This window comes from Kogia breviceps, chromosome 1 (assembly GCF_026419965.1).
Source record: "Kogia breviceps isolate mKogBre1 chromosome 1, mKogBre1 haplotype 1, whole genome shotgun sequence".
Lineage (NCBI taxonomy): Eukaryota > Metazoa > Chordata > Mammalia > Artiodactyla > Physeteridae > Kogia > Kogia breviceps.
The window spans coordinates 21,493,273-21,510,276 of record NC_081310.1 but is presented as its reverse complement, the minus strand read 5'-3'; the positions used below and the strand labels follow the sequence as shown (position 1 = coordinate 21,510,276).

Here is a 17,004-nt window from a genome sequence, read left to right as displayed (position 1 = left end):
TGTATCCATTAAACAACAGTTATCTGATTTATGTTAAAATAAAAGTGTAGTGGAACTTGCTTCTTCAGAAAAATAGTTTTTATTATGTTTTTGGTTTTGGTTTGATTGGTAATCTGGGTGGATAGTCAAGTGGTGCTTGGTAATTATTAACTCAGATTCTTTCTCTTGACTGAAATATAGTATATAATAGTGATTACAGACAAAATTTGTGATACTTAAACATTTTGTATTTTGATAATTTGAATGTCTTGATTCTTAGTATGTTTCTTTTGACAAATTATTTTTTGGTTACAGAGTACAAGAAGATCATCCCATTATGTCTTTTACTATTTCAAAGAACGGCCGATTAGCTTTGTTAAATGTAGCAACTCAGGTGAGTTTATTAACATAATTCTCAGAAAAATTTAGCTTAGTTAAAGTTTATTGTGATTTTTAGTATATATAAACAAGTATTTCTGTGAATTCTTAAATTTCACTGCATGTGTTTGATCCTTAAGTTTGTAGAGTCAGCTAGAAATTTTTCAGTTGGCATTTCGCATAAATAGAAAATGAAAATGTTCATCAGGCAAGGGATAGTCACAGGTAACTTTTAAAAATTCTTTTGAGTTAGAATAAATACCTAAATTCTCTTTTGCTTACAGGGAGTTCATTTATGGGACTTGCAAGACAGAGTTTTAGTAAGAAAGTATCAAGGTGTTACACAAGGGTTTTATACAATTCATTCATGTTTTGGAGGCCATAATGAAGACTTCATCGCTAGTGGCAGTGAAGGTAAATTGTGTCTCTGTTGGTTCACATATATTGATGGACTGAAGGTTCTAAAATTCTCTCAACTTGTGAACATAGTCATGTCTCCAAACAAATTCAAGATGTTAAATCAAAAATTGTATGAGCTTTTTATCCAGTGCACTGTTAATTTCCTTTTCTTGGAATGATTTGAGTCCTCCTATTGTCACAAATTAATAGTGCCTATTTTGGCTATGTGGAGGTGTGTTTGGTGCATGTGTCAAATCAAGTTTTAGTTAAATCTTTATTCTCTCGTATGTTGACTTTTTAAAAATAGATTTATTTTATTTATTTATTTATTGGTGTTGGGTCTTCGTTGCTGCGCACGGGCTTTCTCTAGTTGCAGCTAGTGGGGGCTCCTTTTCATTGCAGTGCGTGGGCTTCTCGTTGTGTTGGCTTCTCTTGTTGTGGAGCACGGGCTCTAGGCTTGTGGGCTCAGTAGTTGTGGTGCACGGGCTTAGTTGCTCCATGGCATGTGGGATCTTCCGGGACCAGGACTCGAACCAATGTCCCCTGCATTGGCAGGCGCATTCTTAACCACTGTGCCACCAGGGAAACCCCGACTTTTTTTTCATGAGACTGATAGTTTTCAGATGTTAGTAGTATCTTAAAAATCAAGGTTAATTGTTTTACCTGATCTTGGACAAAATTGACTATAGTTAGATCTTCAGTGTTTCTTTAGTGACCAAAGAAAATAATTTAGGATTCTTATGGTCTCAGAGAAGCTGAAATTATAGAATTGTGTCTACTACATTTTTGAATAAACTTATTCTCTGGTCTAATAACATCGGTATTTCAGGCAGGCATGTGCCTAAACTAGTCAGTCTGATTTAAAATAGAAATTGTTTAAAATATGCAAGCACAAATAAGTGAGGCAGTATTAAAAGTTGGTGTACGTTTTAAGGTGATAGAAACATAAGTAATGGCAAATTATTGAAAATTTTCATTCAACACATTTTCTTGAGTACCCACTATACTGTTCTACTACTATAGCAGCAAATTATTTAAGTCATGTTTTAAAAAATGGATTCTAGTTTTCCAAGGTAGACCATGTTGGTAAACACCTGGTAATGTTCAATTACTGTGTAAGATGTTTCTGTTATCCCTTTTTTGACAAAAAACTGATCTCAGTAGCTAAGAGGATCACAAAGTGACACATGAGTTTTTCCTTTGTGTATAAGGTGTATTTAAGGATTAAGACAAAGAGACATTTAGGGATTTAGATTTTAACATGAAGCATATGAATTTATCTATTCTTTATTTTCCCCAAAAAAAATCAGTCAGATAAGATTGAGAAAAGAGAAGAGTGGTTTGCTAGGTAACAAAAAATCCCATCAAAAACTCTTTTTTATCTGTTAGTTTAATCATGTTATTTTTTTCTAGGTTCTCCATTGTCTTCTAATTTGATATGATCTAAACATATTAAGCCTTCTACCTGCTTTTTAGCTCTTCCTACTCAAAGATCTCTTTCCCCTTGCTCTATTTAATCCTGCTTCTGGTAGGCTTTTTGCCTCTTAATTATGCCTCACAATCCCCTATAGCTCTTTCTAAAAATAATATGTAGCCTAGAAGTGCTTTAAAAATATGTGTTGCTACCATTATCCCTAGTGATGCCAATCTTTTTTTTTTTAAGCCCAAACTAACTTTAGAATTAAGCCTGATTAATAATGTAATTAATTAAGCCACACATTATATTCTGCTTAGGGATAAAATGAAACATAACTGTGATGGAAAGGGATTAACATTCTCATGATTCAGGTGGTTTAGAATGGTTCTAAAAGTGTTTTCAACACCAAGTGGATATAGCAACTATATTATCTCCCAAGATGACCACAGTAATCCATTTGTCATTTATTGTCAGAAATATATTCCAAGAACCTTCCAAATCCCCAAATATATGAATGTCAGTATAAAATAGAGCAATTAGGAAACCTTTCCCCCTAAAAGTTATGCCATTACTCCAGCCTTTTCATTGTGCTGGAAATGTATTATTTTTTACCTCTGCATAGGCACTGGATTCCCTAAACTCGTACAGTAAGCAGAGCTTGATCATAAAGCCTGTCATTCTGACCTTGACTACTTCAAATCTTAATTTTTGCCGACTGTTCAGCAAATATCCTCCTCGGGTATGTGTTCCCAAATCCAAACGTAGGCAGATTTCAGTTGCATTCACACTTTTCAAGCCTGTAATCTTTCTTTGTGGACTTGCTCTGTCCAAGGGGAAACATAGCTAGTCTGGGCTTTTTCTTTTTCTTTTGCTAATTTTATTTTATTGAAAGAAAATTATTTTCAGAAATGATTGAACAATAAGTACCCTCTAAGAAAGATAAATTCAGTACTTCAGTGGGTGCCTTTTAGCTTTTGCTTCACATACTCAAAAAAATGTTCAGAAACAGTTCCAACTTTTTATCTTTGTAAGTTGAAACCAGGGCATGTTTGTTTTGTTTTGTTTTTTAACCACAAGTTTATTACCTTTCCACCACTCTGAAGTTTCCTCAGTCGGCGGCACACCCACTGAAAGCTCCCACATTGATCACATAGTCGATTGACAGATCTTCAGATAGGACACTTTTCTAATTTACCCTGAGATCCTGCCTTCTGCTGAAAAGCCATCACTTCTATTTCATTAACTCTTTGTGGTAATACATGGTGTTTACTACGTGCTAGACTCTGTTCAGAACACTTCTTCATGTACAGACTTACTTTATCCTCATAACATGATGAGGTAAGTACAGATCCCCATTTACAGAGGAGTTGCAAAGAGTGGGTAATGTGCCCAAAGGTACACAGCTGGTCAGTGATACAGGGAGCGTGTGGACTGGGTAGTCTGACTCTACAGCCCGTACTCTGAACTTCTACTCTGTACTAGTCTGTTGTTTTGTTTTACTTTGTTTTTGAAGATAAGTTTATCACAAAGTTGTCAGGGTTTTTGTTTTTTATGTTCATTTCATGAGATTACAAATAGACTACTACAAAGTCATATTATTATGCTGTCTAGCCTCACAAGTCAATTCTTGAGCAGGGCCTCCTGGATTTCAACCCGTTTCACCATTTACCGTCTGTTAACCATGAGCAGATTGCTTAAACTTGCAGTTCTTCAGTCGCCATCCGTAAAAGGGATAAGCATAGTGCCCGCCTCATGATGGTGGTGAAGATTAAATAATATACTTAGTACATTATAAGCACTCAATATTTAGCTATCATACTTGCTGTATTTGAATTTGGATACATTGCTTTTCTATCACCTCTCATTTCCATAGAATCTGTCTCTATCCTAGATTTGTTTATATTCAAAGATCTTGACTGTGATTATATATTATGTAATACAGAATATTACAGATAGATTTTGTGGTGACTTGCAAGCTAGTCAGTCATCAGTAACAGGGAAAAATGTGTATTTTATTAAAATGGCTTTTTTCAAAAGGTAATTTGTTAAATTATTCATTGTTTTTGTTGTCCTTTCAAGTTCTAATAAGTTATACGTTCTCTGTGTAATGAGCAGTAAATTTAAAATCAGTTGGTTTTGTCAATATGTAACAACTCCCTGACTTTTCTCTGAATTACTGTTTATTCAGATCACAAGGTTTACATCTGGCACAAACGTAGTGAACTGCCAATCGCGGAGCTGACAGGGCACACACGCACCGTAAACTGTGTGAGCTGGAACCCACAGATCCCATCCATGATGGCCAGCGCCTCAGATGACGGCACCGTTAGAATATGGGGACCAGCGCCTTTTATAGACCACCAGAATATTGAAGGTAACCATCGTACGGTATCCCCGTGTTTTCTCCAGATGAAACGTTGCCCTGCTTATCATAAAGGTGTAGCATTTTTAAGCGGTACTTTATTTAAAGTGTAGGATACAATCGATTTTTTTCCCTCACTTAGAGATTGTACACTATATCTCACTCCGCAGAAGTTTAATTAATCTAAGACACAGCAGTATTTTGTTTGTCTGTTTTATTGGTGACAGTGGGGAGAAGCAGCTGGAACGTGCCACCTCTTTTACATCCCGCTCGTATTGCCACCTGCAAAATTTTACTGAAAATCGTGCATCATCACGCAAGAAAGTATTTTAATACTTTCTTACCCTTGAAAACTAGCTAGTATATGAAATTTGAACAACTTTAGAATGATCTTGATTATGGTTTTACCCTTAAAAATAAATATCTGTTAATACCAATAGAGAAAAAGAAGGGAACTAAAATGTATCATGTACCTATGTGCCAGGCAGCCTGCTAGGCCCTTTATATACACTGTCGTGTGTAACATCTTCATAGCCCTGTAAGAGAAGTAGAGAAGTGTTTTTATCCTCCTTTCTGTGGATGTAAAAACTGAAGCATGGCAAGACTAGTTAACTTGTTGAGAGCTGCCATGTCTTCAAATCGAGGTCTGAAAGGTTTTCTCCACTACTTTCAGATATTTGAAGAAAGCCCAAAGCCAAAAAGCTTAACAGTTAAGAACATAGCTTAATTGAGCAAGATATTGGTACTAGAGAGAGGAGATAACGAGAGCAAAATATTTAGTTTGCTTAGAAAGAAGTAATTTACCTAGAAACAGATAAACAGATTTTTTTGTTCACAGTGTATCCCGCCTAAATGTTTTTAGTAAGAAAGATGACCAACCGTTCTCAGTTAAGTTATTCTTAGAGGAGGAGGGTTGTCAGGGTAGCATGTGTGTGTGGTTTCAAAGCATATTTTCTGTGCTTTTGTCTTTGTGGTACAAACCGTAAAAGACTCGACCAGATCTCACTGGTCGGTGAGGATGTACAGCCAAAGATGAGAGGAAAAAGCATGAAGAGCACACAGGTCAAAAAGTTTGAGAATTACTGTTGTTATTCAGAACCTTCAAGAACCTTTTTGTATTTGTACATCACCACATGACATTCTGACATTCCTCTGTGAAATCAGCTGAAACCAAAAATCTCGTCAGTCTCCTACTGTTCGTTGTTGTCCTTTTTTAGGTTTCAAGCCCCACTCTCTTAGATGTTTTAGAGATCTATAACTGAGATTATATGTGCTTTTCTAATTTTATTAGTCATTTTGGAAGTTGTTTCTTCAAATAAACATAATTGATTTGAAGAAGTAGGAAAACATTAGGTATATAGTAACAGATTTGCCTTGTAAGTGGATTTATTTTAGACATACCTTTAAGGGCATGTTTATGCTTCTACTACTGTGAAACAGAAGTTACACTGCTATTTGGTAACTTAACTGTTGTGGATACTCATTATTGTGGATGAGCCAAACTTGGCCCAATTGTAAGAACTGGGTCTAATTCAGCAATTTTCAGTTGTGCTTTGCAACACAGGTATATCCCTAAAGTTTCATTTATACCTAAAATAGGAAAACAGCTTCTGTATAACTAGAAATTTGGGTAATGCCTTTTATGCAGGCATCTTCTGGGTTCTTTTTCCCACACTTGAAAACTTTTTTTTCTAATTAATACCTGTTTGGAATAGACATTTTGGAAAAATACAGGTGAAGCTAAGGAAATGACATTCAAAAATCATGATATCCTAAGATACCATAAGTCATTCAAGTAAAAATATTTCACTTAACTCAATTTCAAAAAAGAGAATTGCTGACCTTTTATTATAACAGTAAAGTTCCATACTGCATTTTTTTTTGAGGACTGTATAAAACTGAATAGGATCAAGTACTAATGCATGCTACAACATGGATGAACTTTGAAAACAATATGCTAAGTGAAAGAAGCCAGACACAAAAGAGCACCTACTGTGGTTCCATTTATATGAAATGGTCTGGAATAGGCTAATCCCTAGAGGAAGTAGGCTAATAGTTGCTTAGGATTGGGGGGTGAGGGCTTGCTTACGACTGCTAATGGTGATGAAAATATTCTAAAATTGATTGTCATGATGGTTGTACAGTCCTGTGAATATACTAATACCTATTGAATTGTCCACTTTAAATGGGTGCATTGTAGAGTGTGTGAATTTGTATTGGTAGAGCTGTTGACACATTACCCCTCCCCCCCACACACAGAAGAGTAGGATGATATTGCAGAATTTCAAACTGAGCCACTGAAAGGAGAATTAAATACATAGTTATAATGCACAGTTTACCTTGGACTGCCAGATCTTCTTTATTGCCTTCTATTGTAAACTACCATAAAGATTTTTCTATTCTGCATAAGTATTTCAAAGTTCATTTTTAAAGTATGAGATTCCAATATGATTATTCTCTTGGGTTCTCCAATATTCAAAATAATCCTGAGTTTAGACTGTAATATATAGCCTAAGATATGATGTGGACACAGTTTTAACGATAATGATGAAAGTACCAAGAATTTGCCTTGATGTGATTGTTGTCTAATGTTACGATATTTTGTAATGTCATGATGCTGATTTTAAAACTTTCTAACTGGTAACTTTTTTCTCCCCCTCCCCTCTTCTTCCTCTTTTCCTCCAATACACATTTCATCTTGTCTTCATTCAGAGGAATGCAGTAGCATGGATAGTTGATGGCGAATTTGGAGCAGACGACTTCTGTTTAACTTAAAATTAGTCGTATTTTAATGGCTTGGGATTTGGTGCAAACAAACATGATTGATAGCTGGACAGACATGCTCGTCATGAAAAAAGAACCATTTCTGAAGCCCGACTGGGGCCAAACATTTACACCTTGCTTCATAGTAACCAGTTGAGATGAAGCACGTCGTTAGAACGTTGTTGGACACCATGTTGAATTATCCCCCCATCGGTTGTGAAGAACTGTGCTACATTCAGGCTTACCCATTGAACTCAGTATATATAATTTTTTCCCTCCTGCCTTTTGTCGGGCAGGATCCATTCTTGTTGCTCTTCTGTGTAATGAAGTTTAAATGCTTGTTTGGAAAACTTTATTTAACAGTTTAGAAGGCTTGATAGAAAGAGTGCATTAGTCTGAAGAGTATACATTGGATAGGAAAGAATTTCCTTCTTTTGTTTCTCCAAATCTTTCCGCCTTATTTAGCTTGAGATCTTTGCAGCTTGGTTCATGGATTCTAGCCTTGCCCGTTGCGCAGTATATACTGATCCAGATGATAAACCAGTGAACTATGTCAAAAGCACTCTCAATATTACATTTGACAAAAAGTTTTGTACTTTTCACATGGCTTGTTGCCCCGTAAAAGGGTTAACAGCACAATTTTTTAAAAATAAATTAAGAAGTATTTATAGGATTAAAGTGACTTCATTTGTATACATTTGGAATCTAAACCAGCTTAAAAAGAGTTTCCTCTATGACTTAGATACGCAGTATAACTGATGCTCTTCTGGAATACCACATGAGACATGGTCAGAAACAGTGCTTGGAAGGACATCACACAGGAAGTTCAGAGTAGCGCTTTGAAGATTTTTCCCCCTTTTGTTTTATTCCCGAAGGAACATCAGTACCTGATCTTCAAGAAATTCAAGATTCATAACGAGAATTTTAAATTTATAGCAACATGAGAGATGAGTAGTCAGTTTAGGTTTTCAACAGAGCTTGTTCCAAGTTGTCCTCAACTTGGGGAATCATTTTGGTGTGATCTAGCAAGAGAGTAGAAGTCAGCAGATAGAACCACTTTGGAAATTCATAGTATAATTGAGCTTGTTAGAAGAATTCAGCAGGTTACAGACATACTTAAACTGGGTTTAAAACCTAGGAGTCATTTCCCTAATTGCCCTTAATATTTTGACATATAGGGATACGTAAATTTAAAGAATATTTCTTCTCAGATTTTTCAGATATTGCCATACTGAACCTCATTCTAAACTGGTGCTGTGGATAGTCTCCCTCTCCCCTCCCCTTTTAGTTTAAGGAAGGGTTTCCTTCATGGAAAAGCACTTTTAATTTTGAGAATTTCACGTTTAAAATAAGCCAAAAGCCTGATGTTCACCTTGTGCTTTTAAATCCCGTAACAGCTGAGTACAACATACTTAGTCTCCTTTGAAATTCCCTCCCCTCTTTAGTAGAGGATATAAATATGGTGACCGTAGCTGTTACGTTGGGAAGAGGAATGGGAATACCCCCAAAATAAGATTCCGGTGAAGAAAAAGTCTTACACTGTTCCCTTTCGGCCCAGCCAAGTCTATAATATATTATTACCATGAGTAGACTCCTTCAGGATCCACAAAGAAGAGAAAGGCTTGGATGTTAGGAGTTCTTCCATCGGGGGATGGGTGGGTAGGGGAAGGTAGCAGGGAGAAATGGGTAAAGTCAGGGAAGGGGGAGAAGAAAGAAAAACACAATTGGCCTTAAAATAGCTCGGATTCTCCCAGAAGCTCATAGTAAGAGAAAATGATAGATCGTGGTCAGCAGATTATTTTATCAAATTGGTAATGTAAAAGATTTCTTTAAGCTCCATTTTGCAGAGACCACCACTTAGAGAATCAAGAATTCCTGTTTTGATACTTCTAAGTTAAAATAACTATGTTACAGTTTATCTGGTACTTCATTTTTCTTAACTAAAATTACTTTTTACTTTACGCTTGAATAAAATCTTCATTGGTAACTGTATATAATTAAGTGGCAACTTCTCTTTACCTCAGTACAGTTAAATCCATTCATATTTTAAGTGATTCATGTATACCCTGAAGCCGTTAATACACCCCAGTCTCTATGGTAACATCACTAACAAAATGTGGGCATAGAAACTCCACAGCTGTTTACAAATTTGGTTACAGTGTGCTATGGTACATTTGTAACATTCACAGAGATTTGTGCCCATTTGGGCAATTTGGCGCTCAGTCTACTATACTTCACCCAGCCACCCCTAGATCTGAGTTTTCAGAGTGCTTCTGAAGTACAGTTAAAAACACTTTAAAAAAGTGGAGTAAAAGTGAGGCACATTTTACAAGAACATAACTCCATTAAAACGGAGTAACAACTATGCAAAGGTTTCTATAGCAGCTAGGTGAGTTTGTGTTCCAAGTCTGTCTTAACTGGCAGCTTCCTATATATACTGGTACTTTACTGTGCCAATTTGCTGTAAACGTCTACTTCATGCATGTGCCATGCAGCGACTGTGCTAGAAAGGTAAAATAAATGAAGATACCTAGGATTTTATGGTACAAAGAACCTGATAGCAGGATGGTCTAACTCATAGCTCTTAACTGAAAACTTCTGACTGCTGTAGTCTCTGTATAGGCCTGAGGTGAGAATGTACAGAGTGAGAATACTAGCAAGCCAGCTGCAAGATACTAACAAATGTATAAACTGAAAAGTACCAATACTTTTTGCACATAGATCAAAATAGAGTGGAGAATTTGGGCTCCAAAAATCAGGTTAGTAGGCTCATTTCCATGTGCTTAAAAATGTGTTTTTGTTGTTACTATTCATTGATTAAGGGCTAGAGCACGTATGAAATTAAATGTCTTTTTCCTCCAAATAACTGGTTATTAGTAGTGCAGTGTTGGATTTGGGGATTCCTAACTGGTGTGTGGGTGGTGAATTCGAGTTGGGGAATTAGCTGGGAGGGATGACAAAGCTTCAGTTTGGGTTTTTGTATGTTATTAGTGTTCATTCTAGCTAGCTACATTGCTTTTACTCTTATTGGCCAGGTAAATGTTATATTTAACCAGGTAAGTAGTTTAAACAGGAAATTTTTTTGCAAATGCCCCTACACATTGGCCCATTTCAGTGGGTGGGAGAACAGAAAGGGATTACCGAACTTTAAGTAATTAAAATAACTTGCTAATTGAAAGGAAGAAAATCAATTTTTATCAGTATTTTCTTAATTTGAAATCACAGTAGTAGTAGTATGGTAATTTTTATTATTAGGAGTGTTCTCCCTCTGGAGTGGCATTTCATGACATTAATAGAAAACCCTTTTTTCCCCCACCCCTCCCATCTTGAAATTTTCTTTTTTAGGATGTTGGTTCCTGCACACAAGAACTGACCCTATCACCTCTGCTCACAGTGGTAAATATAACGTACATCTCTTGAAAGGGAAATATCCATGTCAGTTTCTTTCACAGCAGAAGAATGGCTACTTTTGAATGGGGAGGAAAGAAGACATTTTTCTTAATATCCTTTTTGTCCCATCTCTAAAGTGTATAAATCTCTTTATTTCGTTTTAATTTCTCATTTAGATTTTAGCAACTTCTCTTTTGGGGTGGTTCTCCAAAATATTACTTCCATTTCAAAAACCATATTGGATTTAATGTAAACTGCTAACTTTAAAAGAAGAGGTGAATCTGCATTTATACTTAGACACTTTCTAAAAACAGGGTGAACTTAATTGAAAATTTTCAGTGTTGTTAAGCTATTGTTACAGTAGCTGCCCTATAGTTGCAAAAACAAAAACTATAAAAACCCATCCCTTGTCTGCTTAATCCAGATAGCCTGGATTTAATGAAACTAAGAGAATAAAAATGTGTGCGCGTGTGTGTCGTGTGTCTGTGTGAAAGAGAGAGATTACTTAATTCACAAAAAGTCCTGGAAACAGCTGTTCTGGGTTCTTGTCAGTTTCACTAACAGTCTCGTGCACATGTGAAGTGCCCTCTCTGAATTGAAGGTTTGGTTAATACTGGTATATTTTTATAAGACTGAAATTGTGTCCCCATCTTTAACTTAAAACATTTTCATCATCAGGGTCAATGTGCTAAAAACTGAATCGGAACATTTTTAGGCACAGATGGAAAAAAATGTTATTGGCTCCTTGAAAATGTGTGTGTGTGGCGAGGGGAATAGATCCACAAAAGCATGTATGTACTTACAAACCAAGCTGTAGAGATCAAGAAAAGAACTTAAGTGTTGATCTCAAGATTTCTAAATTGTCAAGATTTACATGGCATTGTGGTGGAACTAGTTAAAACTTAGAGCTTTTGATATATAATAACTATTTGCTATGGACTGATTAAATGTTTCAAAGGATTGTGTTCTTAAATATTGGGTTTTTTTTTAACTGCCTCTCAGATTATATTTAGTAGTTTAAATTTCTTTGCTTTATTATTTCATTAAAGCATAAGAAACTTCAGGTCTCTGATATATTTATTTTCACTTGTTCTACTAATTATTTACAAAACACCCTTTGTTAACTTTTATTTTATAAATGTGTAGTATATTAAATGTCTTTAAATTTTTGTTCAATTGAATCTACATTAACTTTGATTTGCTTTCCTGGGATTTTTTTTTTTTTAATACACCTTTTCCATGTCAGTGCATAGCACTTAACCAATCGTTTGTATTCCCTTTCAATCCAATAAACAGAATGAATAATTAAGTAACTGTTGCTGTGTTAAATCTCCTAATAGCCATTAGCCTGAGTGTCTAACTAGTACTATTTTTACCTAAAACAATTGATTTGCTGAATTTGACATCCATAGATTTACCTTGAATTTTTTTTAGTGGTGTCTAATGGAGCACTGCTTTGCCAGTTGAGATATCTTTTTTTTTTTTTTTTTTTTGCATTACGCGGGCCTCTCACTGCTGTGGCCTCTCCCTTTGCGGAGCACAGGCTCCGGACGCGCAGGCTCAGCGGCCACGGCTCACGGGCCCAGCCGCTCCGCGGCACGTGGGATCTTCCCGGACCGGGGCACGAACCCGCGTCCCCTGCATCGGCAGGCGGACTCTCAACCACTGCGCCACCAGGGAAGCCCAAGATATCTTTTTTTTTAAAGAGCTATTGTATGTAATCATGGACTAATTTAGAAAACTCTCAGGAACATTTGCATTTTTAAAGGAATCATGTGCCACGTGTTCAAAAATATTACTGCATCTGAAATTATGCATTTAGGCAGTGGATATGCTGACAAGGGGAGAAAATATATTTCCAGTTTTAAATTAAAGTTTATTTCATAACAAATAAATATATAGTTATTTAAAGATATCCTTGGAGAAAGCATTCAATGTATACCAACCTATATAGTATATTTGTATTTATGAACAAAAAGGAAAAGAAAACCAAATTGCCCATCGGTGAATTATTACAGAAGTAAGCTTTACGATTTTTACTAAGAGTGGTGTTCTGCACAGTCAAAGGAAGTGCAAATGTGAAAAATCAGTACTTGTCAGGCAATCAGTGGAGACTCAGCTTAGGGTAGCAGGTGCACTGATGAGGCAGAGAGAGGTAATGCTTCCACACTACTGCTCCCCACCTTCAAGGTACCGTTTGCCACTTCCTCTGGTCAACAGGCAAGAGAGAAGTTTTTTCTACTTGGAGACTTTAAATACAGCTTATACTTTGCAGATTTAGCTTAAAGTTTCATGCCAGATCTCAGCACCAGGTATGGAAAATTTCCCAACCTTAATAAATCTTAAGAGAGTTGTATTTTAAAAACACAATTCAATTCCCTTTCATTTAAGCAAAAGAAAAGTTGATGATCTTCGATTACATCATTTCATGACTTCTACTTGAAATTTTTCCCAGAAAAACTTAAAACTGTTAAAGAACATTCAACAAACAAAATGACCCCATCATCCTATCACTACTTCCAAGAATCTTAAGTGTCTGCCATTGGTTTTGTGGCAGTGGGCTCTTCTCCCTCAAACCTGATGAGCGTGCGAAGCATGGGCTTGCTGTATAGGAAACACTACAGTCACGTAATTAACAAAATATTAAATCGGCATGTAATGTATAGCTAATTCTGGAAACGGAAGAACAAGAACAAATTTTCAGCAAGTTTTAATTTCCTTTTCTGATGCGAGGATTAGTGGCTTCTTTGGTCACTGTATTAAATTGATGCAACTGGAGTCCCTCACACACAACTTAAGACTTTTAACATCTTATTCAAGACATAATTAGCCATGGTGATAGGCCATATCTAGAATTCAAATAAATGAATGTGCTAATGTTCTTCATTTAAGTTCTCCTGTGTGGCTTTTTCCTCATTTTGAATATAATTTTAAAATGCAGCTACAGATTGAATTGGGAGTTGTATACCAAATAGTTTCCAAATATTGAATAACCTTCCCTCATCCCCCAAATGGAAGAATATCAGAGTTTGTGGCCTGTGAATTCAGAAAAGGGGTCTTGATTTTATTATCAATGAAAAACTTGTTCTAAAAGTTCTTTCACACTATGTGTAAATGGGCTTTTTTTCCCCCGTTAATGTATTTGCATGAAAAAACTTTTCAGTAAGATTTTGTTTTCTTTTTCCCCTGTTAATGGGTTTGCATGAAAAAAACTTTTCAGTAACATTCTGTTTTCTTTTCCACAAAGAACTGATACTATTCAACTGGTTTGGTCTTAATTTCCTTTCTCTTTCTATGCTTTCACCTAGTGTTTGTATAAGTAACTGGAGTGCTTATTGGGTACCAGGCACTTTATATACATTATTTAAACTTCTATCTCTGTAAGCAAGTATTGCTTACTTTTTTTCAATGATAAACTCAGGCTTAAGGAGACTGAAATACAGTTAATAGATGGTAGTACAGGGATTCAAACCCCTGTTTGATTCCAAAGCCTGTGCTTTTAACTCCTAAATCCAAGGGCATGTGAGACTCAACTGAAGGCTTTTTAAACTTCAGATTTCAAAGCCACCTTCCAGATTACAAGTCAAATTTGTTAACACGTCAGGTAGTTGTATGTTGTCAGCTGACACTGATCCACTTACTGGTGGTTTGAAAACCGTGGGACTACGCTATATTATTACTTCAGCAATGAGACCAAGAATTAAAAGCAGGAGCAAGAAGGTAACAAGAGGGACTAACCGCAACGCACACACTATTTGGTCGTTGAGTAACACGAGTACAGAACAGGTATTCCTTTGGGCTAATATACTGGGTGCTTACTTTAGGCCAGTCACTATGGATGAGCCACTCATTCCATCCTCATTTCATTCTCCAGGTACATTCATGGGGCAAATACTCTAATTTACATTTTACAAATGAGGGAAGTAGGCTTAAATAAATTAACTGGTATGAAGGAGCTGGGATTCAAAGCCAAGTGCCCCTGAGCTTATGCTATTAGCCACTACACCACATAAACCTCCCTTGGTCTGTAGATGGCCACTTATACCCTAGATTAAAAACTGACTGTTAACTTGTCAAAGATAGGTAAAACATTTAAGGGCACACTTTACTGATTCTAGTTAACTGTGTAGGTCATAGAAGAAAATGACACTTGAGATTATACAGATTTTTCTCCATACAATTAAAGCAACCAATAAAACAGACCATGAAGTTTCGTAGAAGAAAAACCAACACAATAAATTTGAATGTCTTTAAATTGTTTTATAAAGTAGTGGGTTTGGATTTAAATATAAATCCTATCACTTGGTGTGTCACTTTAGACAAATTACTTATCTGTCAGGGTTCCCTCATCTATGAAAGAAGCTAACAGTATCTTCTTACCAGACAGCATTGTGATGGGTGAGATTGCACATAGTAAAATCACAAACGATTTTTTTAAGAGTTTATGGCAGTCAACAAAAGCCAGAATACTGGGGGTTCTACACAACAAATGATTGCTATGTCCAATGAAACAGTTTCTTCAACAAATTGCAAGGAAAATAATAGGGAATTTAGTAGATTCAGAGACTTAAGGACATTAACCACATGAAATGTACAGATCTTTGCTGAATCCCAATGTGAACAAACCAACTGTAAACCTTGAGCCAATGGGGGAAATTGGAGCACCCACTGTATATTTAGTACTAAGTAATTACCAATTTATGGATGATGCTTGGGACTGTGTGTGTGTTTTAAGAACCCTTATCTTACAGAGATACATGTAAAAATACTACTACATATGTACTGATGTCTGGTATTGGCTTCAAAATAGTGTGGGGGAGGGAAGGTAGTAGGTTATAGATAAAACAAGAATGCCCGTAAGTTTGATTATTGTAACTGGTAAAATAGAAGATTACCAACTGACACGGATTAGTCCTGTTATTGTCTTCCAAAAAGTTAGTATCTTTATACACAGCTACACCAGAAGCTAGCCTTGCCCTACAGGTCACTCTGACACAGTAGATGCAGTGGCAGCCAAACTTGTTGCTTTTTAATTGAGCTGTCAAGTTCAACCCTTTGCATCCAACCTGTGAAATAGGCTGCTGATCAGATAAAGTGATAAGATCAGGCTCTAGAACTTGATTCCACGTTACATCCTCTCCTTCAGAGATTATCAATCTGAATGAATTGAGCTGTGAAAACAGATGAAGGATTCAAGCTCCTTCCTTGTTCAAGTGCCAGCCTCTTGCCCAAAGAATATATGGTACTTAGAATAGCAGATTTAATATGAACCAAGTCCCCTAGATAAATAACAAAGTGGGGATTCTGACAAAGCACCGGGTGCTTGGAAGGGAACCAGGAATCAGGGAGATGGTTGGAGAGTGATGGTATAGCAGTGTGTAACTCCGCATCTTTACTAGTCCTCTCAACATCCACACACAAGGTGCCCCGCTGGAGAACAGCAATTTCAGCATTTGTTCGACTGACTCACATTCTGACTAGGCGCTAATGTTGAACGGGAACTAATACAGGTGAAACCAAGACTGTTCCATAACGGATGTAGCAAACCAAATACACAGCAGGGGAAGCCGCGGTCAAAGCTCTGAGCTCCCAGCTAGCTGATTCTGACCACCCACCCACCACTCACTCCTCACCCAGCCTCAGAGGGAAGCCACTGAAAACAAAAACAGCTTTTATCAGGGAATTTATTCTAAAGAGCAACTGGAGCTCTTAGTGATCAACCCCTTTACCACCTATGCCCTGATGGTGATTATTACTGTGAGGTTCCTGCAGTTCACAATGCTATAACCCTAAGGCTCTGAATGACCCTCAGCCCTTAGATTATATTTAGAGCAAAACCATGGGACTACTTACTACCTTTTAGAACCTTCACGGTAAGTGTGGCTTAAAACCAAAAGGCTTCACTGACAAATGCTCAGATAGAACAGCCCATTCTTTGAACAGCCTTATTAACTGTAGTTTCACCACACCAAGAATATTTCAATCTTTGTTACACTACATTGCAAAATAGTATTTTTGGCTTAAAGTACACACACTCAGGTGGCAGCATTCTAGATAACAGGCATAGAATTTCAAGACTTCCCTTCTCTATCTTGCTGCCTGTTTCCATGTATTAGAACAAGTTTACTTACATGCAGGGGGTAATTAATAATACCTAGTACATAATACTTTTCATCACAATTACTTCTGACAAAATATTACTTGTGAGTAAAGTGGACTACACAAGTCTCCAGTACACCAAATACAACAGTTTCCTTTCCTAACCTAGCATGTCTTAGAACATTCCATGATGTGACTGCCTCGAAACCTGATGGTA

General features: G+C 36.6%; 2 protein-coding genes across 4 annotated transcripts in view; one reads left to right on the top strand and one right to left on the bottom strand.

Annotated features, from left to right (window-relative positions):
• WDR26 (WD repeat domain 26) overlaps window positions 1-11,751 on the top strand; it is a 42,833-nt gene extending 31,082 nt beyond the window's left edge. For both annotated transcript variants that reach the window (XM_059069420.2, XM_059069427.2), the window contains exons 11-14: window positions 295-373; window positions 642-771; window positions 4,362-4,547; window positions 7,248-11,751. In XM_059069420.2, the coding sequence (XP_058925403.1) occupies window positions 295-373; window positions 642-771; window positions 4,362-4,547; window positions 7,248-7,273 (421 nt within the window). In that variant the 3' untranslated portion in view covers window positions 7,274-11,751. The remainder of the gene's footprint in view (window positions 1-294; window positions 374-641; window positions 772-4,361; window positions 4,548-7,247) is intronic.
• CNIH4 (cornichon family member 4) overlaps window positions 6,873-17,004 on the bottom strand; it is a 30,709-nt gene continuing 20,577 nt past the window's right edge. Inside the window, exons 5-6 of one of the 2 annotated variants that reach the window (XM_067028427.1) lie at window positions 8,880-8,936; window positions 6,873-8,320 (exon numbers count right to left, since the gene is read on the bottom strand). In XM_067028427.1, coding sequence (XP_066884528.1) covers window position 8,320; window positions 8,880-8,936 — 58 coding nt within the window. In that variant the 3' untranslated portion in view covers window positions 6,873-8,319. Of the gene's footprint in view, window positions 8,321-8,860; window positions 8,937-17,004 lie in introns of those variants that run through there. The other variant, XM_067028425.1, reaches the window with a different exon arrangement.